The sequence below is a fragment of the Lygodium microphyllum genome, chromosome 10 (assembly GCF_053477565.2).
Source record: "Lygodium microphyllum isolate KBCC chromosome 10, Lygodium_microphyllum_v1.1.10, whole genome shotgun sequence".
Classification (NCBI taxonomy): Eukaryota; Viridiplantae; Streptophyta; class Polypodiopsida; order Schizaeales; family Lygodiaceae; genus Lygodium; species Lygodium microphyllum.
This window is the reverse complement of record NC_141144.1, coordinates 129,440,599-129,464,766: the sequence shown is the minus strand read 5'-3', so window position 1 is coordinate 129,464,766 and position 24,168 is coordinate 129,440,599. Positions and strand designations below refer to the sequence as shown.

The 24,168-nt window shown below is 42.0% G+C and overlaps 1 protein-coding gene across 2 annotated transcripts in view; it reads left to right on the top strand.

Moving 5' to 3' along the window:
- Positions 1-221: 221 nt before the first annotated feature.
- LOC148030560 (DUF1997 family protein, putative (DUF1997)) overlaps positions 222-24,168 on the top strand; it is a 97,277-nt gene continuing 73,330 nt past the window's right edge. The window contains exon 1 of one of the 2 annotated variants that reach the window (XM_087686910.1): positions 222-417. In XM_087686910.1, coding sequence (XP_087543036.1) covers positions 343-417 — 75 coding nt within the window. In that variant the 5' untranslated portion in view covers positions 222-342. The remainder of the gene's footprint in view (positions 418-24,168) is intronic. The other variant, XM_087686911.1, reaches the window with a different exon arrangement.

Sequence of the window (24,168 nt, the reverse complement as noted above, 5' to 3'; positions counted from 1 at the left end):
GGATCTTTGGAAGTGATTGATGCGCCCATTAAAAAATGGTCAAAAATCTTAGTGGCCGGACAAAATTATAGTGGTTTTGTTTTTTTCTTTTTCATTGATGCTAAAAAAGAAAGGAAAAAAAACCAGGTAGAAGAATCCCAACACTCACAGTATTGCTGACACGTGGCGGCAACCGATCGGCTGGTCTGCCACTAACGCTAATGGGGAATCTTTCTTTCTTCTTGTATAGGCGATCCATTCTTGCTCATTGCACTGAAATTATGACGGGTTGACACCAGAAGTCCGCTTGATTGCCAAGCCTCACACCCTGCGAAAGGGGTCTGTGATGCCCCTGGAGCTCCTATGGCTGCTCTGGCACTTGGCCTGCGCAGCACATTTGCAGATTCCTCCAGATATCCTGCATCATGCCCTTGCCAGGTTTGTGATTTCTTGTGTTTTGAAATGCTAAGTGGTTGCAATCATCTGTTGAAACGATTTCCTTCGTTTTGACGCCTGATTGGTTGCATTATTTGCCGAGTACACAGTCTTTTCTTCTTTCTTTTCCGGGGTTGAGAGCACTGCTATACAAGATTGGATCTCATTTAGTCCAGAAGGGGCCTTGTGACCCTAAGAAAGATAATAAATCTAGAAATTGTTGCACAGCTGACTGTTCTGATGTTGGTAGTAATATGATGACCATTTTATTCTTGCAAGGGTTATGATTTCCTGTGTTTTGAGAACTAATTGGCTGCAATTATCTGCTGAAAGTCGAGTCTTTCTTTTCTTCGTGCCACAGCACTACCTATGTTTAGGGGAAATATCCATTGTACAGTCGTGAGCAACCTATGTTAGGGTGGCCATTATCAACAATCACGTGAGTTATAGAGAGTAAGAACGGGGAACCTTTGTAAGAATGTGACATGGAAATGCAGCTTGAGAGAAGATACGGTGGTTATAGGCATGGTTATAGATGGTGCATAGTGCCCAATAAGTCCATTCCACCAAGAGACAATATACTACTAATTGATGCATCAATCTCCCAAAAGGGAAAAATAACGACCAAAGGATCTGCTTGGAAGGTGGGCATCATGTATTACAATAGTTTTTGAAGAAAATTTCTTGTTGATTTTCAAAATACTTAGGCATGTGAGAGACTGTTGTATGCAGATGCAAACATCTTTTGCATGTGGAGGGAGCTATATGTGGTTCTGCCAGCAAACTACCAATTGGTCGGGCTTCTATGGGCCATCATCATAAGGAAACCTTTTGTTAAAGAGTCAGTATGCCATATGGTTGAGAGATTTTTAGCACCATTTGAGAGAATTATCTAGGTGCCAAACCTGATTGCCATCTGTCTACATCCTAGGTTGAGGGATATGAAGGTTACACACTTTGGTTGCAATAAGAAAATAAAAAGGCAAAGTAGAGACCCTGGGTTTGTTTGGCAAATTGCCAATCTCTCAGCCTGAAGAGGACGTGCTGGTGGAAAGTCTTCCAGTTCTGCAGGAACTCCCCTCTAAGTGAGTCTTTTGATGCATGAGTAAATGTTAAATGTGTCTTGCCCACTGAAAAGATGGCATATCAACTGCATTTGCAGTATAGTGGCCATCTACCTTCTCATGTGCCTCTGCTAATTGTTTGGAGAAAGTCAATGAAAGTCGTGTTCTAGTGGTAAAGCTTGTGATTCGTAACCTAGAGGTTGTGGGTTCAAGCCCCAAAAGGTGCATCATGGGTAAGGACACATATGCTCACATGTCAAGGCACTTGTTCATTGAACACTTAGGTGAACCCTCCTCCTTGGCAGGTGGCTCGAGGAGGAGGATCCCAATTGTGATCCAGCTCCACCATTTACTTGACTAGCAGATTATCCTTATTGTCCAAAGGAGATGCCTATATTGTTTCATGACAAATATTTGGAGGTGAGGTGCTTCCCCTTGTGGAGGTTTGGGTGTGTGGGTCTAATGGGAAAAAAAGGTGTTAAGTCAAGCGGTATAAGAACATCATTTCATGCACACTTAATGAAGTTGGTGAACACCTCATCTAGATGTGGGCATTAAAGTCATATGTTATTTTGTGTCAAGTATTAAAGCAGCCTTTTTAGCAATCATATGGTGCTTAATATTCAAAAAGTAGATGGATGCTTTGTAATGTGTACTGTAGGCAGCCTGCTCCCATGAGGGAGAGTGATTGTTGGACAGCCTTTACTCCTTTGCCCTTAGTTGTATCTCATTTGTTCATCATTCATTCGTTTAGTATTTGTTCATTCTTCAATCTCCTTCTTCTTTTGTGCTCTTCTCTAAGTTCACCATGTGTTAATTGTGTTTATACACTCTTTCTTTGCAAATCCTGCCATGTCTTCACATGGTATTAGAATTGTGCTCTTGTAACAAGTATCCAATGCCGCTATCATGAAAAGTGAAGTTTGCACAAGTGATGCACATCTAACTTATAATGTCTTAGACCCCATCTTGGGATCCTACGGTGTGGTGTCTAATCAAGGCACCCCTTAAATGGATGTGTGATGTGGCATTATGGTCTTGATATGGTGTCACAAATTTCTTTAGATCTTCATATAGGCTTTAGGGCTTCTTTAGCTCACATGACCTATCCTTAGGTGCCAATGCACATGGCAATTATTTCATGGTAATAGGCCAAGGCTCCCAAGGATGCAGTGGATGCCAAAGAAAAAATTTGTAATAAGTTATGTCTGACAGGTACTAGGTGGTATTCGGTGTTAGATTTGGGCCTAGACTAATTTATTGGCCACTAATGTTAGTAGTGACATTAGAGAGTAGGCATTAATTAATTAATTAATACCGACCTAAGGTTCAATAAGTGCTCTGGGATACTTGAAAGACAAATTGGTCTAGCCAATTTAATTATTGGCTAGTGAGATTAATTTTTTGAGCATGGTCTATCTCACGGGGACGTGAAATTTTGAAATGCTTTAATCTTGCTAATAACATTTGATTAAATTATTAATCAAATGTGCAAGGTTATTTAGCATGTGTGATGCACATGGCAATTATTTCAAGGTAATAGGCCAAGGATCCCGAGGATGCAATGGATGCCAAAGACAAAAGTTGTAATAAGTTATGTCTAATAGGCACTAGGTGGTACTCGGTATCAGATATGGGCCTAGACTAATTTCTTGGAGACTAATGTTAGTGGCGGTGACATTAGAGAGTAGATATTAATTAATTAATTAATTAATGACAATCTAAGGATCAATAAATGCTCAGGGATACTTGGAAGACAAATCGGTCTAGCCAATTTAATTATTGACAAGTGAAATTAAATTTTTAAGCATTAGAATAATTATCGAATTAACTTTCAGAGTTAATATTTTGAAAATTAATTTAATAAGTTGGATAATGTTAGAAAATGGGATTAAAAGGTTGCCACTAGGCAAAACTTACCCATGCAAGTGGAAAAAACGTTTTTAGGGGTTGGTGGAGTCTATTCCAGCCATTGTGAGAGAAAAGAAGATTATTAGAGAGTAAGAAGAGACAGCTGATATGATTTGCAGCCACCAGGGATTAGTCCTACAGCAAGCGATAGCAGTTTGGTACCCTTCAGGAGCATGTGACAACAGCCCAATATCCTTTTGCTGTAGATGACCGCATATAGGAGAGGGCATCGGTCTTTCTGGTGGTCCTAAGTTATAGGTGACAGCTTCCATGGCTATTTGATCAAGGCGGCAGCAACTTTTTAACTCTTCTTGCGATGAAACTCTGAAATTTCTCTCTCTACAGTATTCTCTCTCATCCCCCATCTATATCTCAAGTTATCTTAGCATTTTTTAGTAGTTTGAGCTATCAGAGGAAGATATATCAATCAATCTCTGCTTTAAATCCTAATTTACAGCAAAAATTAGTGTTTGACAGCTACCTTGGGATGCTACTCTGATGGAGCCTGACGGAGCTGAGAGTGAACACGATGGATAACACACACAGAGAGTAGAGAGCAGTAGAAAGGAGAGAGAGCACGACACCTTTGATGTTTGGTACAAAAGACTAGTGTATCTCTTTAGGTTTTAGATAGATATATATGAAAGTACAAATGTGCTAAGTGTGTGTTCACATCCTTGTACATATAAAATGCACGATGGCCCTTTATTCCCAACAACCTCCCACCTAAAGGCAATGTGCCTTAAGAGGAGAAAAGAATCAACTAAGTCTAGGTATGTACAAAGCTGAAATACATATACCTATCCGACTCCCATCATCTGTCGGCAATGAGCAAACCACTCTACTAGAAGAACCTTCGTGAGAAGATCTGCAGGATTATCATCTGTATGCACTTTGACAAGCTCAATGCTCTTGCTGTCAAGTACATCTCTAATGAAGTGATACTTCACCTGTATGTGCTTCGTCTTTGCATGAAAGACGGGATTCCGTGCCAGCATGATAGCACTCTGACTATCACAATGGAGAATAGGTAACTCTAAAATGCCAAGCTCTCTCACCAGACGTGAAAGCCATAAAGCCTCCTTGTATGCCTCAGTGGCAGCCACATACTCTGCCTCTGTAGTAGACAATACAACACACTTTTGTAATCTGGAGATCCAAGAGATTGCTCCTCCTGTGAAGGTAAACGCATATCTAGAGGTGGACTTTCTACAATCCGCAGACCAGCATAGTTTGCATCCGTAAAGCCAACGATAGATGCCTTCTGCTTTCCAAAGCAGATGCACAAATCCTTTGTGCCTATGAGGTATCTCATAATACCTTTCACTGCTTCCCAATGCTTTTTACCAGGGTTTGCCATGTATCTGCTATCCACTCCCACTGCAAAGGCAATGTCAGGACGTGTAGTAACCATAGCATACATCAAACTGCCAAAACAGATGAAGCATATGGTATCTTGGCCATTTCAGCCTTCTCATCATCAGATGTAGGCCTGTCCTCTGCACTGAGTTTCACATATGGAGGCAATGGAATCCCAATTGTTTTTCCCCTCTCCATATTGAAACGTTGCAAAACCTTGGAGATATACTCCTACTGAGATAGATAGAGTAATCCTTTTGACCTATCTCTGAATATTTGCATGCCAAGAATGTGATTTGCATCACCAAGTTCACTTTGCTTCAATGAGTCCAAGGCATGAGTATCCCTGCCACCAGCAATCAGCATGTCATCAATATATAGAACCAAGATAGTCAGGCTGCCATCTACTGTCTTCTTGGTGTACAAGCAGTGATCCACTTGACTTCTATGAAAACCTTGAGATTGCATAAATGTATCAAACTTATGATACCATTCTTTGTGTGCTTGTTTCAGCCCATACAAACTCCTTTTGAGTTTACATACCATCTTCTCTTTTCCTTGTGCCACAAACCCTTTAGGCTGTTGCATATATATGTCTTCATGCAGATCACCATGTAAGAATGCAGTCTTTACATCCATCTATACGAGCTCCATAACTAGTTGCAACCAAGCCTAAAATGGTTCTCAATGTAGTCATCTTGACTACAGGAGAGAAGATCTCATCAAAGTCAACCCCATGTTCCTGCTTATACCCCTTCGCAACTAATCTTGCTTTGTACTTTGGCAAGGAACCAGAAGTGACCATCTTGTAAACCCATTTGCATGGAAGAGTTTTCTGCCCTTTAAGCAATTGCACCAAGTCCCAAGTTCCATTTTTCTCAAGAGATTCCATCTTTGACAACATGGATTTATACCATTTCTTGCTTTCCTGTCTTTCCATTGCTTCCTTGAAGCAAGATGGTTCACCATAGTCTGTCAACATGACATAATCAGCCACATTGTTTGCACCAGGAGCGAATCTATCAGGTTGTCTAGTAGCCCTAGATGATCTCCTAACTCAATGATCATTGTTTACTGGCTATTGAGCCTGCAAATTTCCATTTTCAGCTTGCTGTTTTGGCATTTCAGCTTGCAAAACAGCATTAACAGCTTGTTGTCCTGGCTGTTCCTGCACATTCAATGGCTCATCATTATGGGCAATGACTGGCTGATCATTTTCAGCATTATTTTCTGCATTTGCAGGTTCATTTACAGCAGGTATTTGCTGTTGTACAATAGGCACATTTTACTGTGCAAAGGGTATTTCTTCCCGGAGTACAACCCTACGGACTTTCTCTGTTCTTTCAGGCTATTTATGCATGCGATCTTCCCGGAAGATAACATCATTGTTGCGTACTACTTTTCTTTTCTTGGGATCCCATAATCTATACCCCATTTCACCTTCATCACCATATCCTAGGAAAATACATTTGCAAGAATTTGGCTCAAGTTTGTTGCGTTTTTCCTTACATATGTGCACAAATGCTTCGTAGCCAAACACTTTCAAGTGTGTATGCGAAGGTGGCTTTCTCAACCACGCTTCTTGGGGAATCTCCCCCCCCCCCCCCCCCCCCCCCCCAAGACCTGTTTGGTGACCGATTAATCAAGTGTACTGCTATCATAACAACCTCTGCCCAAAAACCAGGAGGTAAAGCAGCATGTGATAGCATTGTACGGACTTTGTCTTGAATGGTCCGATTCATACGCTCTTCTACACTATTTTGAGGCGGATTATGAGGGGCAGTGAGCTCCCTCTTTATCCCTTTGTTGTCACAAAATGCCTGAAAGGCTTGAACACATATTCCCCACCATTGTCAGAGCGAAGACACTTAAGTGTCTTATCAGTCTGATTCTCAACCAATGCCAAGAATTTTTGAAACTTGTCAAGCACTTCGTCCTTGCTACGAATAGGGTAAACCCATAGCTTCTGTGTAGCATCATCGACAAAGGTGGCAAAGTATTTCTTTCCCCTTAAAGATAACCCTGGCATTTGACATACATCGGAATGTACTAACTCTAGAGGAGAAGATTTCAACGAAAGAGACTTCTTATGAGACGTCTGTGCATGTTTACCATAAACACAATGATCACAATGCTCAAAATCGGAATAACGAAGACAAGGCAAGTAACCCAAACGAGAAAGCACTTTCATTCCAGTTTGACTCATGTGTCCTAACTGGGAATGCCACAAAGAAACATTTGGCTGCTCGGTCATGGCAACAACATGGTTACGCATACTAGATACATGGGGAGGATACAAGATATCACTTTTACAACCTCTGGCAATTACTCTAGATCCCTTATAGATCTTCCATTTCCCATCACCAAAGGTGGTATGAAATCCATCGTCATCTAGCTGGCCTATGCTAATCAAGCTCTTCTTGAGTTGAGGTATATGCCATACATGCTGAAGTGTGAAGACATAACCATACTGAAACTGTAACTGCACACTGCCAATACCTACAATGTCACATGCATAGTTGTCCCCAAGATGGACAACACCATGTCGACAAAGAGTACATCATTCCCACTGTCACTGTCATGAGTAACTACATTCACCTCTTTAATTTTGACACTGCTCTTCTTAGGTTGACTCTCTTTCTTCTTTTTCTTACTATCATCTGTCTTCTTGCCCTTTCCTTCCTCTTTCTTCCATTTGTAGCAGTCATGTTTAAAGCGACCCTTCTTGCCACAATGATGGCATTAAACATCCTTACCAGGTGATTTAGTGCGTCCCTTAGTATCAGATTTGCCTTTCTGCTGTGATCTGCCTCTAGTATGCAAAGCTCTGGAAGACTTACTGGAAACATTGTTTTGCCGATTCATTTTTTCCATGAGTAGAGCACTCTCTACATCAACATACAAAAGGATCACATTAGAATTGCTCATAGCAGTCTTGAATGTATCCCAACTCTCTAGCAGAGTGCAAAGCGAGAAGTAGCCTTGAATTCTTCATCAATCATGAACTTCAAGGCAACCAACTGGGTGAAAATGAAGTTAAACTCACTCAAGTGAGTAGACATTGCTGTACCCTCTTTCATACGCAAATCCATAAGCTTTTTCAACTAGTAAACTTTGCTTGCGGCACTCTTCTGGGCATATAGTTCTTCCAGTCAAGTCCAAATAGCATAGGCAGAATCCAAACCTTCAATGTTAAACAGCAAGGCATTAGAAATCGATAGGTCGATGGCTGAGGGTGCAAGCTCATTTAACTCCTCCCAGTCTTCCTGTTCCGTATCTGGGGGCTTTGTCCCTTTGGTCTTAACTGGCCTTGCCTGCTTCTTCTGCAACAGGATATTATAGCACTGTTTTTGCTAGACTGCAAAGTTATGTGCTCCTTCAAGCTTTTCAATGTGCATAAGATGACTGTTCTCACTGATGCCAAACATGATTTTCAGTCTAGATGTGACAAAAAAAAATTCAACAAATGCAGGTCCAAACTATCACACAAGTGACCAAGGTACAAGCAAGTACCAACCAGCAATAAATGACCATGTAAAAGCAGAAATTTCAGATCTGCAAATAAATTTTTAGAAGCACTAAACCTTGTGCTACAACACTCCACAACTGATTATAGTTGTTCCAAGGACAAATACATCACATTACATGAGAAGTCCCAAATTTTAGCTGCAATTTCTATTGTACATGCACCCATAGGCACAAAATTTGACACGCACGGTCAAAAGTCCGAAATTTTTTGTGCTTAAAGCATCAACCATACATATGCACTGTCTCTCACATGCATAGAATAGGCCAATTTTGCCAAAATAGAGCAATTTCAGCAAAACCACTAAATTTTTCCAAGTGCTAGATGTCCAAATTGCATGGAATTAAACCCGCATGTACATAAAGTGACCAAATGGCGTACAAATTTCGCCCAAACAGCAAAAGCCCCAAATTGCACAAGGTCCAATGTGCATCAATGTCGAGAAATTGGCTAAATTTCAGCCCAATTCTTGCATGCACATGAAAAGCCCCAAATGTCGGAGGCAAAATATCACAAATTCTTGCAAATTCTGAGACAAATATCACTGTTGTGTCTTGCTTGCATCAAATCTGGACAAATCCCCAAATTTCTCGGTTCCGGTGTGCACAAATTCTAGTGAAATTGAAAATTTTTCACTAAAATGTGAAAAGCCCCAAAATTTCCAGGTAAATGTGCACCAATTTTGCAATTTCTGAGTCAGATTGTCCAATTCTACATTAAAGTCCCCAAATCTGGGAAAATCCCTAAATTTTCCTGGCCAGATTTGCATAGATCTGGAAACTGTGGTTCCACGCGTGAACGCCATTAAAGAAAATGGGGTAAAAGAAAAGATTTGGGGAAAGTTTTTGATTAAAAAAAAACCTTGACGTGGGGTTCGTTGACCGCCGGCTTGTCGCTTCAATCATGTACATTGCCGGTCGCCTGTCTCGTCGTGTGCCTGCAGACCGCTCTGTCTGCCGGTCTTTCCTTATCATGTTGCGCTTGCACCTGCCTTGTTGCCCGACTGCTGTGCATGCGCTTGCCTTGTTGCTTGATGGCCTCGTCACGATTGTTGCCCCGTCACACATAGCTGCCTCATCACGCACAGCCTGTCAGCTGTGTGTTGCATCAGTGCCCCGCTGGTCCGTTGTAGCTTGCCTGGTCCCGACCGTGTTGCCTAGCACCCATCAGCTGCCTGTTGATGTCTATGGACTGGGAAGCGTTGCGATTGCCTGCACAGAATCTTAAGCTCTGATACCAGTTTGATGGAGCCTGACGGAGCTGAGAGTGAATGTGACGGATAACACACACAAAGAGTAGAGAGCAGTAGAAAGGAGAGAGAGCACGACACCTTTGATGTTCGGTACAAAAGACTAGTGTACCTCTTTAGGTTTTAGATAGATATGTATGAAAGTACAAATGTGCTAAGGGTGTGTTCACACCCGTGGATATATAAAAGGCACGATGGCCCTTTATTCCCAACATGCTCAAAATTGAGGTTCCAATAGTTGAAATTGAGGAATTTTAGGGAGATTCAAGAGGCTAGCTAGCCAATATTAGATTTAGGGCTGAGTTTATCTTTCAAGGAGCAGAGTGAAGACCAATCCCCAAGCAAACCAAGGGGCAAATTGGTTTGGAGGCTTGCTAGTTAGTTTTGACAGCAAGAGGCACTTGGATTAGCAGAGGAGATTAGAGGATCTGAGTTGTACTCCTTCCATTTGCAATTTAAGATAAAGAAATACTGCAAGGGGCGCCAATTTGGGGGCCAACAAGGTGTCCAATGTCCAAGATTGTATGGTAAAGTGTGCATTTTAGTTTTGTGAATTTGTTAATTACTGTAATTAGTGCTTAATTAGGTTATTTACCACCCTAGCGAAGAATGAAGGTTGGTTTCAGCCAGCCCATTCACATTGTAAATTGGGGCAGCATTTGGCTAGTTTGTGGCTCTAATTGTGCAAGTCTTGGGTGAAAAGTCAAGGGGTAAATGGTCCGAATTACTTGTTGATTGTTATTATAGCAAGGGGCTTTTGCAACAACAAAGGAGATTGTGGTATCTTAGCTTGTATACATTCCATTAGCAATAAAATTTAAAGAAATATTGAAAGGGACACTAGTTTTGGGGCCATCAAGATGTCCAATGTCCAAGATTATTAATGTAAATTGTGCATTTCAATTTATGTTTATTTATTGATTGTTGTAATTAAGTACTTAATTAGAGAATTACCACCCTCTCCAAGAAGGAAGGCTGGTTTCATATGCTTTATCTCCATATCTCCAAGCACTCCAAGCTCGCTCCACAAAGAAGAGGAAGAAAGAGGAGAATGAAGAGGCAAGGAGCTTTACACACTAGTCTCTCACTTATCCTCACTCTCTTGCTTCTTCCCTCTCCCTCGTTCTCCATACAAGGAAGAAGATAGAAGTAAGAAGAAAGAGAGAGCTCTCCTAGATTGCACGCCATAAGAATGAGCTTATCAATTTATTTTCTGGGTTGTATACATTGGCTTGACTTTTAGCATCCTACTTTCTCTTTTGCCTAAAACTAGACTTCTCTTATTTTGTGCATGCTTTCCAATTTTTCATTGGCCTTCTTAGCTTTAGTGAGCCAAAGCGCCGTATCATTGATATCTTACTCCAAAATATATTACAATTTACACGGGAGTGAGCCCTGACTTTCAAACAATTTTTACAAGTAAAGTTCTTCAAAAATGTGTAAGTGTCTCAAAAATTGCTTGTCTACGTCCATGCCTTGTGCTTTTGTTTTTCAGAATTTTTTGATTCTTAGAATTCTTTTGCTTGCCTTTTCAGCTTAACAAGCTTGAACTGTGATTTCCTCTAGATGATGGGGTAGGATAGGAGAGATGAAGTGCCAACAATTTGCAAGACAAGATGGGTCTAAGTGGTGGACAGCTTGTCTATTTCTAGATGGATGGGTTCTCCCAAATCAATGTTTGGCTTATGGAACAAAGGTGCTCTCTAGGATTAGGTTTCATTTTAATAAAAATTTGGTAATTTTGAATTTGGGGCTATAATTACGAGTTTATTAAGCAATAATGTGTTTTTTAGCTTAACACCTCAAGGGCCCAAAATTGAAGACAACAAGGGATTATCAAGATAGCTCAAGTCCAAGTTTCTTTTATTTGAAGGTATTCCACCCCAAACCAGCCAGGGCATTGGGCAAAGGGTGCTCATTGGATGCTCAAAGCCTATAGAAACGATGGTTATTGAAACAAGCCTTTGTTCCGTGGATGGGTGGTAATTTCTTGATTACAACTTAGTTATAGTAGTAATATTTATTATAAAACTGAGAAATGCAAATTCACTCAGAATCTTGGATAATGGACACCCTGTTGGCCCCATATTGGCGCCCCTTTCGGTATTTCTTTAACTTAATTGAAGAAGAAGTTGATGTACAATGGGATTCTCCCAATCTCTTTTGGTATTCCAACTCCCCTTGATGTCCAAAATGACCAGCAACTCTCCAATCTGATTTGTCTCTTGATTTGAGCAATCAATTGGTCCTTACCCGCTTTGATGGAGATGGAAAATGTTCCAAATTCATTGATTTGCAGGTTGCTCCAATTGAATTTGGCTGAAAACAGCTTCAACCCTATTGAATCCAAGTCTTAGAGCTTCCAATTTTAGGCACACTTCACGAGGCTGCAGCTAAACTCTAATTTTTGCTATCTGTAGATTAGGGTTTACAATAGAGAAATCTGCAATTTCTCAACCTCTAGTGATCTCAATGCTGTAATCTTTGGAGCAAGGTTGGGAGATGGGAGAGAATGCTGAGAAGAGAGAAAACTCAAAATTTCTTCACGAAGAATTGAAGAAAATCTGTCATTTACTTTTGTTGCCCCTGTCTCAACAGCTTGTAGATGCAAAGAATTGAAGAACCTCAACCATTCCATATTGTTGGAAAATGGCAGTCAGCTATGGAGAGAGAGAGAGGAGAGACAATGACAGCAAGAGAGTGAGCTGAAGCAAAAAGAGAAGAGTGTACTTGCTAGAATGAAAGATAGAGTGAAAGTATAACTTATGTTTAGGTCAAGGATTGACCTAACCAGCCTTCCACCAACTAACTAGAGTTAGGTTTATTTTACTTCAGAGCCTAGTGTCACTACTTTAAGTTTCTAAGACACTAGGTATACACACCTTACATTGACACTTTATTAAGTGTCTACACCACACAAATTACATTGGACGCTGCCCATAGAATCGGCAAATTCTAACACCCCCCTACAGTGCCAATGTGATGAAGTACAAGGATCATCAATTACCAAAGGGTAACAAGTTTAAGGACTTTCGAAAAGCCTCAAACTTCTCGCATCGTAGTGCCTTGGTGAAAATGCCTGCACCATTTTTCTGTGTGGGTACATACATCAAGCTAATCTCTCCTGCATAGCATCTCTCTGTGACATAATGGTAATGCATCTCTAAGTGTTTCGTGCGAGCATGAAACATAGGATTTCGTGCTACTGCAATAGCACTCTGACTATTAGAAAGAATGGGTGTAGGATCCTCCAATGATAGATGTACATCAACCAACAATCTGCGCAACCATACACATTCCACTGTTGTCGTGAAGGATGCCTTGTACTCAGCCTCACAAGACGAGGTAGCCACTGTAGGCTGTTTCTTGCTTAGCCATGAAATCATAGTAACATGGATTGGGGAACGGGAATGGAGACGGGGACCGGGGGATGGCTAAAAGCAAGGAACGGGGACGGGGGGTGGGACGCGGCAGGGAACGGCATACATAAATAGCATTTGAAAATGTATGCATGTGATGTGGTGAATGGATGTGTGGGCATAGTAATAGGGGATGCCCATTTTGTAGCCTCCCGTCCTAGTCCCATCCCCATGTTAGAGTCCCCTCTCATGGTAACAGAGGATGGCAATCTATTATTCTTGTCCCCATGGGCCCGTTCCTATTCCCATCCCTATCCCTAAAACCGGTCCCATGTTACTTTGTGTGTGGGTGAATGTATACTACCAAAGAACATACAAAAAAACCCACCAAAAAACCACCCCCTAAAAGACACCCACTCCACCCAAAAAAAAAACATGTTAAAATGTCCCCTAATAGGGGACGTGACAAGGGGACTGGGTAGGGGACGACTGTTGGGGATGGGATAGGGGACGCCCCCGTTCCATTTTGGCGTCCCCATTCGGCCATCCGTTTGGGACGGCGTTCCCACGTTTCGAGGCCTCGGGATGGCCATTCCCTGTTACTATGCATGAAATGCATGAATGGCCTAGAAAGAAACAGTGTCCACTAGTAGACTGCTTAGTGTTTGCATCACCAGCCCAATCTGAATCACTGTAAGCCTATAAGTGCAAGTCTTCCCCCCTAGGAAATAATAATGCATGTGACTGAGTACCTTGCAAATATCTGAAGATCCGCTTAACAGCTTGCCAATGTATGGTCCGTGGGCTATGCATATACGTGCTCACCTGAGATACCGCATACTGAATGTCAGGGCGTGTATTGCAAAGATAAATAAGATAGCCAACACCTTGGCTGTAAATTGCAACATCAGACATCTCTTCACCATCATGCATAGACAGCTTTAAGCCTGGCTCCATAGGAGTGTACATAGGTTTGCAATCTTGCATACTAAACCTATGTAATAGCTTATCCACATATTGTGATTGTGACATGATGATACCATGTTGATTTTGGGTGAATTGAATCCCCAAATAATAGTGTAGGCAGCCCATATTTGACATAGCAAATGCATGCTTTAATTCAGCCTTAAAATCTGCATTTTTTTCTTCTGTAGGTCCAATGAGCAGCATGTCATCTACATAAAGAATGATAATCAGCGAGTCTCCCCCCTCATTCTTAATGTATAGAGTGGGAGTAGTCTGACTATTTTTGAACCCTTTGCTAGCCAAATAAGCATCAATTTCGGAGTACCATGCATGAGGAGCCTGTTTGAGACCATAAAGAGCTTTATGCAACTTTCCCTTTAACGACAAACCATGTGCTATTTCCCTTTAACGACAAACCCTGGAGGTTGTGTCACATAAACATCCTCATGCAAATCCCCATTCAAGAATGCTGTCTTAATGTCCAACTGATGTACTTCCAACCATAATTTGCACCCATGGCAATCACACACCTCACCGTACTCATACGGGATGTAGGAGCAAAAGTTTCTTCATAATCTATGCCCTTCTTTTGTGCATAGTCTTTTGCCACCAACTGTGCTTTGTACCTGTTAATTGTACCATCAGCCTTGCGTTTGAGTTTAAAAACCCATTTTGTGCCAATGGCCTTCTTGCTAGGTGGTAAATCCACAATATCCCATGTAGAGTTAGTGGCAATAGAGTCTAACTCATCCTACATGGCCTACATCCAATGTACATCTTGCTGAGCTTCGTCCAAGGAAGTAGGCTCATCATCATCCAATAGTGAGCTCATAAACACATGCTCATCAAAATCATCTACTTTCGTAAAATCAATCAAATGTGTCCCCCGGCATCATTTGCTGCATTTCTGGCAGCCCTTCTAGTGCATTGAGGTATAGGAGCATTCATTTTACTCTCATGGAGAGTCTGTAACAGCCATCTTGGGACTATTTTGGCTGCATTTACAGCAGCCCTTTCATGCTGTACTGCTTTTTCCACTGCATGTGGCAAACTATCATCGACACGTTGCTGTTCGGGGGCATATGGTGTAGCAACAGCTTGCTGTATTAAGTCAGTCTTGCCATTTACAACAAGCACAGACTCCAAAGTAAGTGGCAAAAGACCCTAAAAGACATCACCAATGTCATGGGTGGCTGCAATTTGCGGCGCAAATTGCGCTGCTGCCCCTGGCTTCTTCTTGCCTCTTGCTCCTGCTCTTGGCCTTCCCCCTAGCACTCTTGGCCTCCTGGGGCAAGGGCTGAACCCTCTTCAACAAGATTTGACCCCTTCCCCTCTAACATTGAAACCCTAATTGAATCTCCTGTTGAACTCTGTCTGTGGGCCGCCATTACTACTCAATCCAAGCTCTTGATCCAGCCCACAACCTCTGGAGCTCAACCATCAGGAGATCTCTCAACCCCTTTTTCCCTTCCCTGCCCGGATTGAAGACACAGAGCCTTTCTTTGCTGTTTTGGCCTCTTTTCAGGTTGATTTTCAGATCTGCTCCTTTTCTCAGCCTTAAACAACTTTTTATTTGGCTTCTCTTCACTCTCTAGGAAGCTTGAATCCTTCCCATGTAGCAAAGCATCGGATGTAGTGGTAGTCTCTATGAGCGGAGACATACTTGTTACGGTGGATTTAATGCAAAAATCCCTGATTCCTTTGGGTAGCCCACAAACATATTTTTCCACTTGCTCATGAAGGGGTACGGGGCGATAAGAAGTAATAGGCAACAATGCATCATCCCAAAACTTCTTATTATATTACTCCAAAATTCATTGATTTGCTGGTCCCTCGACTTGAATTTGACCGAAAACAGCTTCAGCCCTATTGAATCCCAGTCTTGGAGCTTCCAATTTCTTGCACGCTTCCTGAGGCTACTGCTAAACCCTAAATTTGCTTTGCAGATTGGGGTTTACAGCAGAGAAATCTGAAATTTCTCAGCCATTGGTGATCTCAATGCTGTAATCTTCGGAACAAGGCTGTAGAAAGACTGGGAGATGAGAGAGAATGCTGAGGAGAGAAAATTCAGATTTTCTTTAAGAAGAGCTGAAGAAAGTTAGTCATTTACTGCTACTCTCCTATCTCAACAGCTTGTAGATGCAAAGAACTGAAGAAAATCACTCATTTATCCCTGCTGCCTTGTCTCAATAGCTTGTAGATGCTGTCAGCTCACTATTGATTGGTCTTCTCTTGCCCTTGGTTGCCTCAAAAGATCCTCTGATGGCTGTAGATCAGACCAACATAATCTCCTTTCTCTCTCTTGTAGGTTGAATGCACTAAAATGCCTCTCTCCAATCTTTAAAGATGTTCTTCAGTCTTGCATGGGCATTGTTTGACAAGTGATAGTCTTTCCAAATGGTTTTTCCAACATTATCCATAATTAAATATTATTTTTTAGTCTTTAAATGTTGAAAATTAATCTAATAATTATTTCGGTGCCCTGAAAAATAATCTAACTGGCCAATAATTAAATTGGCTAGGCAACTTCCATTTTGAGTGTCTTTGCACCATCTTTGACTATCAGATTGGCATTAGGTACCATTAAATGCCACTTGTAGTGTCACCAACTGACACTTATGGCTAAATGAATGACCTAGGCCAACAACTGGCACCAGATACCATTAAGTACCCGTGCAGCATAACTTATAACAACTTTTGTCTTTGACATCCTATAATTTCTTTGGGTCCAAGGTTGATAAAATTACTCTAACCCTTGTTACACCTCACATGTGCAACATTTACTTAACTATGTGATTAGAAATTAATCCACATGTTAAGTGAGGTTTCAAAAATACATGTCCTCATAACAGTTATCTTACCAAGGGAGTCCAAGTGGTCATCCAAGAGAGGCCAAGGCATCGGAAAAAGGATACTCATCGGTTGCCCAATGGCCTGTCAAGACCACAAAGGCGGATGGAACCATTGTGATGATCCAAAATGTGTTGCTTGAGGAGGCACTAGGACTTGATAGCCTTGCCCAATTGTAGGCCAAGGCACATGGGCATAACCAATTGGTCCACTAGGTAAAGCCATTTAGGTGAATTATGATATCAATTGATCAACACTCTAGAAAGCTTGGGAGGGTGTCCCACTCATAAAGCCCGAAAGTGTGTAAGGAGTTTGAGCCTCCCTATAGGTGCATTTGCATTACTCAAAAAAGAAAAGGTCCTAAAGGATGTGCCTACGTTTGAAGAACCCTTGGCGTGATATGAGAAGTCACTAGTGGTGTATGTATAGGAAAGGTGAATGGTAATGTAGCAGAAGAAGTAGGTAGGATGGGTGGGAAATTTACTTGAGGTGATGATGATGTGTGAGTGAATTGATTTTTTAGAATTTAGACTTTAAAATTGAAAAGTGGATGAAGATAAAAAAGAAGAACGAGATGTACAAAAGGGTTTACAAATTTTTTCTTATAAGCACCTCTTCTTGTGTTTACATATTGACAATGGTTGTTAGCGAGACTTATACTCTTGTGGATTGATTGAAAAATTCCATGTTCCTCTCAAGTGTCACCAAAATCTTACAAAGAATTAGGAACAAGATAAGATGAAGTATAAATAGGTATACTTGAGATGGGAGCAAATGGAGGGGTAGAAAAAAGAGTGGAATGACTTGTCTCACAGAGTGTTTGCGCAACTTGCAAAATCAGTAGATCTATTCACCAAATCTAAAGGGGATACCAAAGGTTTACCTTCCAGTATAGTTGTTTAGCTTGATGTATAAGGATAAGATTGTACTCAGCTTGTGTAATCTCATGCAGTCTATGGACTCATGGTAGTTCAATGCATGGAGGATTTTGGAGACTAAAGCGGTATGGAAGTATTTAGAGTCATCTTCCCTTTGTGAAATTGTTTTTAATGACGAGCTCTCCAATCAAAAGCCTAGGTTTCTTCCTTAAGTACCTAGCTCTAATACCGTGTAAAGAAACACTTGTCTATAGATAACAAGCATAAATGCATGACAAAGCACAGACTAATATAGTATACAGTTAGGGTTAGGGTAACCCAGAGACAATGAACACTGAAGAAAATAATGACTAAATGAATAAAGTTGAATATATATGATACTCAAATGTAGCAAACACACTATGCAAATGTAAAATACTGACCCTCGAACTCCCATGTCTTTATGACCAAGGTAGAGAGTATGAGCTGAAGAGTGAGTTGTATTGTGATGGATCTCAAAATGCGGTAGACAGCCTCTAAGTATGTCTGGCAGCAACAAAGATAGCAAGAGAAACTTGTTATACTACATGTTTCATATTGAGATGCTTTTTGTGTTGTGTGAAAGTTAAAATATGTGTAGATGCAGTGGAAGTAAGTGAAAAAACAAGCGATTAAGTGTGTTGTAGTGGAAGACTTGAAAAAATTCAAAAGTGCAGCTAAGTCTATGGTAGCCTTAAGGAAATGTAGCTAGCCCTAAGGTTCCTAAGGATACCCTAGAACTCCTAGAAAACAAGCCTAAGGGGAGATAATGACCAAATGAATCATCCATAGTCCATTGCACTAGTGGCCAGCCACCACTAATAAACATCAATGCTAGAGGGTGGAGAAAATGTGCTACCTCCCTAGGGAAGACCCTCTTTGAACCTCGTGGGACTAGTACTACCATTGTTAAAAGGGGTGAGGTTTGTGTTGGGATTGAGATTGGATTTGGCTTTGGTGTGGGACGAATACCCATAGCTGTGCATGCTTTATTTTAGGTGTGGGTCTAACTACCTTAGCTTTTGAGCAACAATTGTCATCTATATGGTTGGATTTTGGCTAAATGTACAAAATATCCCTTTTAGGCAAGTAATGCCAAAAGATTCTTAGGGAGGTTTTGACATGATCACTCCCTTTTTCCTTCAATGAAAGAGCCCAATCATCGTCATTGGATCATGGTTTGTGTTTGGGAGCAATTGGGGAAGATGATATTGGGTCTAATTGTCCAAGTGATTCTTGTTCATTTCCTATTTCCTTCAAGGAAGGAGGTGACCCATCAGCACGAGAGAAGAGCCTGTGCTTTTGACCAAGCACGGAGGGTGGTATAATGAGTTGGAGGAGGATTCCCTACTGGATTGGACCAAAGGACAGAGTGACGGTAAACAAGTGAATGAGAACAAGTGAGAGGTAGTGTGTTATTGCAGCACATGCATGGTACTTATTGCAAAAGGAGATGTCAAGCATGGAAGCTTAGATTCGCAACCTGTGATACCATGTTGGACACTGGCTAGAGCATTGCAAAGAAAGGGGAATGAGGAGTAGACTAAAATGGAGAACGAAATATAATATGGGAAACTTCAATTTACACACAAGGTTTGTACACAACACCCATCTATTGAGCTAAGAAATGCATTCCATGTTGATTAGCCACTTAAACAGCCCCAAAACAAGCTTTAATTAATAAAAACCCTAAAATGGGGAGTAGTTTGAGAGAGTTTAGTGAAACCCTAGTTTGGGAGGGTCCATCCTCATCAATAAATAGACATGTTGCCCCCATTCAGTCCCATCTCACTTCAGCGCAGGTTTCTCACCCTTGTGTGCAGATCTGAACTATCAGTCTCCCACCACGTGGCAATTCAGCCTTTGGGATTGTTGTCATCACCTCGTTCTATTGCAGCGTTCTATTGCTGCGTTTTATTGCCGCATTTTACTACGGCATTTTACTGCAGCGTTCTACTACGGCATTCCACAGCTATGTTTTGTTGCTTCGTCCACATCATCAGGCATCATCCTCTACAGTGGCCTTAGTCTCTTCACACTTTGGTGATCAGGATTTGGTGTTTCTCTCACTCTGTCACTCTGACTCGTTGTCATAGCACTTGGGATCCATCTCCGATGGACGCACTCTCCGATACATTGCTCTCCCCTTGGGCACATTGTATACTCTTACGTTCGTTTACAACATTCACTCACTTCAAAGTTGCGCTCTTTCTATCCTTTCTTTTGTTTGTGTTTGAGTTTTGAGTTTTGGGTTTTGTGTTTGTCTCGTTGTGCTTCTGTCGTGGTCATACACTTTGTGTTTTCTCAATGCAAACCCTACCAGTGCCTTCACACTCTTCTTCACATGGTATCAGAGATGGTGCTCTTATAAAGAGTATCCTGCGGATATTGTGGAGTGCTAGTCTTTGCACAAGGCACACAATAGAACTCGTAACCGAATCATAATGTCATAGACACCTTTTCTCGTGACCCCATGATGACTCAGTCAGTATTTCACAGTATCTAGGATGTCACATTGGATTGCATGTCTTTGTGTGTTGCGTTATTTACGGTGTACTTATTCTTATGGCCTTACTTATGGTTCTAGTTTATGTTTGTAGGGGTACACTGATTCTGATTGGGTAGGAGATCTTGATACCCTTGGCATTCCCATGGCGGCTATCTCTTCACCTTGGGCACGGTTCCCATTTCTTGGTCCAGCTGTAAGCAAGAGATGGTGGTGGCTTCCACGGCCGAGGCTGAGTATAGGGCTCTCTTCGATAGCACCACCGAGGCCATCTACCTGAGGAGCTTATTGGCGGTACTTCACGTCCCTTGTGACTCTTCCATCGTTGTCTACTGCCACAACCATAGCGCCATTGCCCTTGTGGGCAATCCGATTATCACACCACATATGTGGCATGTGCGAGTCCACTTCTACTTTTCCAAAGAGCAGGTTAAGCTAGACACTATCCGCCTAGAGTTTGTGCCTTCATTAGACAATTTACTCAGGATTGGCTTGGGTACACGCTCCCCTACTTCTTCAGATTGACGGGGAGAGGGTGCTTGCCCCTTGCTTTCTCTTCTAGTTTGAGAGGAGATGACTACTTCTCTTGATGTTGAGAAACCCTTCACCCTTCACCTGCAGTTTGCGTTTTTATGTTTCTACGTTTTACGTTTAGGGTTGCGTTTAGGGTTTGTAGCCCCAAAAAGGGGCGCCATGCTAGACTTGCTGTGCCTATTTATAAGCCACTCTCTCATTCATTCCTCACGGCTGATTTATTCAGTCCGTCACCTCTTCTCTCCAGCCTCTCCACTACCCTCACACCCCTTCAGGAGGACATTGCGGTTTGTGGTTCGTGGCTGTTTTTATCATCTTCCTTGTGCTATGGCACCCTTGTTCCCTTGTATCACATTCACTCCATGATTCGGAACTTCATCATTCCATTCATCAGAGTTTCTTCTCTCTTCTCTTCTCTTCTCCATGTTTGTCGAGTTCACTCCCTGTTCCTTCTCGTAAACCCTACTATCTCATTGGTACGTCATCTTTTGACATGGTATCAGAGTTGGAATTACTCAAACAATGGCAAAGATCCTCCACTCTAGTGAAGGCAAAGACCGGTGGCGGGTTCGGCATCCACTTCTCTTTTTTTTTTTGTTGTGTTTTACTACCAAGCTTTATTGCTTCATTCTACTGCGGCATTCTACTGCTGCGTTCTACTGCGGCGTTCTATTGCTGTGCATTGGGAGATACCCTTTTTTTCCCCTAATCCAGTTTACCACACCAGTACTATGGCGTCTCCCCCCCCGATAGATGACTAGACTACTGGGTGCTCCTACAGTGGCATCACCGGACACACCACCGATGCTTGCCAACTTGGACCTTTGCTCCCCACCCCAAGAGTATATGCGTCTTCCACCAGGCACTCCTTGTGCCACCTCTCCTTTCTGGGCCACAACGATCGTTCTACATCGGCTATCAGAGTACTATGCTCGAGGCAATAAGACGCATCTAATGCGCACTAAGTCCTTTTGAGCACATGGAGGATCGATTGGTGCTACAACCTCCTGGAGATTGTCACAATGCCGGCGGCAGTCTTCTCCCGCTTATTTTCAGGTATAGTGGCTTCCACGATATACGGATTTGTAGTCCGCTCCATCGAGAGACAGTGATTGTTTGATACCATCTCCTTGTCAGTCCGCTCCATTGAGAGATAGTGATTGTTTGATACTGTCTCCTCGTCAATCCGCTCCTTCGAGAGATAGTGGCTGCTCGACTCTTTCCTCTTCTTCGGCTACCCAGTCCGCTCCACTGAGAGACAGCGACTGTTGCCCACCTCTTGCTCATTTTGAGCCCCACCCTTTTCCACCCTTGACTACTCAGGTTCGAGAGGCTACCTCTAGGAGCTCTTCGGCACCCTAGATACCTTCTTTGGCACGACCGGCGGCACTTCCTTCGTCATCAGACATTTCAGAGTCCGTGATCCATGAGTTTTTGGATTCCCTATCTACTTCAGAGGGGGGATTCAAGGGGATGTTATTTCTTTGCCCTTAGAGGAGGCATCTACTTCTTCTTTGACTTTAGCGGGGGGACCCTCCACCTCCCATCTTAGAGGGGGAACCTACTCCACACAAAGTTTTTCACCCATCCTCTACTTTCTTGGGGTGGCTGTCTTCGACTAGTCATCTCTTCTTTTGATACCTAGAATCTCAAGGATCTACCTAGATCGGGGCCTTTGAGGTTCACAGCTATGACTTGGTAACGAGGCCTTTGTATTCCTTCTTGCATGGATGCACGAAGCTAGTGGCTTCTCTTCCGAGGTTGAGTTTTGGGTTCTCCAGTTCACTTTGTGTCTATTGTTCTTTATTGCAGGTTACCTTTCAAGTGGAAATCTTGGATCTTAGGGATATTCTCTATCTTCTTCCTCCTATGCATTGCATGATTTCATCATCTTTGTACTAGGGCGCTTGGGCAAGCGAACAATTTCCCCACGAGGAACACTGTCCAAGTGGCACTTGCTGCATGAGCATTCTTCAGCATGTAGCATTCCATCTCCATCTCACTCTTCTTTTGTTCCCCTTTTTGGGCCTGAGAGGGGGTGTTGAGAAACCCTTCACCTTTCACCCGTAGTTTGTGTTTTTGCGTTTCTGTGTTTTACATTTAGGGTTTGCGTTTAGGGTTTGCAACCCCAAAAAGAGGCGCCATCCTAGATTGACTGTGTCTATTTATAGGCCACTCTCTCATTCATTCCTCACGGCTGATTCATTCAGTCCATCACCTCTTCTCTCTAGCCTCTCCACTACCCTCACACCCCTTCAGGAGGACATTGCGGTTTGTGGTTCTTGGCTGTGTTCATCATCTTCCTTGTGCTACGGCACCCTTGTTCCCTTGTATCACATTCACTCCATGATTCATAACTTCATCATTCCATTCATCAGAGTTTCTTCTCTTTTCTTTTCTCTTCTCTATGTTTGCCGAGACAGTGATGATGCTTACAGTTTTTAGACATTCATTCATGCATTTATTCTTTTGTATTGTACTTATGGACATTTGTAACTTCATCCGCATTGTCAAGATAACATGATTATAAAAGGGTACTCGGGCAAGTGAACAATTGTCCTACAAGGGCACTGTCCAAGTAGCACCATTGCATTGTATTTTGTGTGAGCATGACATCTTGCATCTCCCTTTGCATTACCCCATGCATTGGCATTTTGTTCATGTAAATATGTATTTGTGTGCATTTATCCATTTTCGGTCTTTTGGAGTGGTGGACTTTGGATCCACCATATTTGTAGCATTGCACATGGTAGTCTTCAAGGCAGTTCTTCCTAGCTTGCTTACTTGCTTTGCTTGTCTTGCTTGCTTCACATCTTTAGTATATTTGTATGACCCACACCTTAACCATTTTCCTTCTTCACTAACACTCGGTAATGGTAGGGATAGTATGCTTGTTTTGTTGAAGATCTTGGGTCTACCCATCCCTTATTACTCTCTCATTTGGGGCTTGGATGCTTGATAGGATGAACCTTGATTTGAAATCCTCACTTAATGTTAAATCTATCAAAACTACAACACCCTCAAAAAAGAAAAAAAGAAAAACTCTGTAGCTGATTCCATCCACCTTTGTAGGACTTGGTAGGCTACTGGGCAGTCGATGTGCACTCTTTGTATAATGACTTAGGCTCTTTGGGGTGATCACTTGGGCTCCCTTGGTAAGATAACCATTACCTTTGTAGTCTTAGTAGGCCACTGGGCATCCTTTGTCCGATGCTTTGGCTACTTTGGGATGGGATACCTTGGGGTAAAATATATATTTTTAAAAAAAGGACTTGGTTGGCCTCCTTGTGCCACCATTATTGGGCCCGAGAGGGGGGTGTTGAGCTAAAAATGCATTAGCTTCACTTAAACAGCCCCAAAATATGCTTAATTAAGGAAGAAACCTTGTTTATTTAAAAAGAAATGCATTCCTAGAGAGTGTTTGTATCCCATAAGCACAAACCCACCTGGGAGGGCTCAAACTTTCTATAAATAAATATGCTGCCCTCCATTTAGGCCTAATTTGGTTTTTGCAAGTTTCAGGTATTTTTAGCT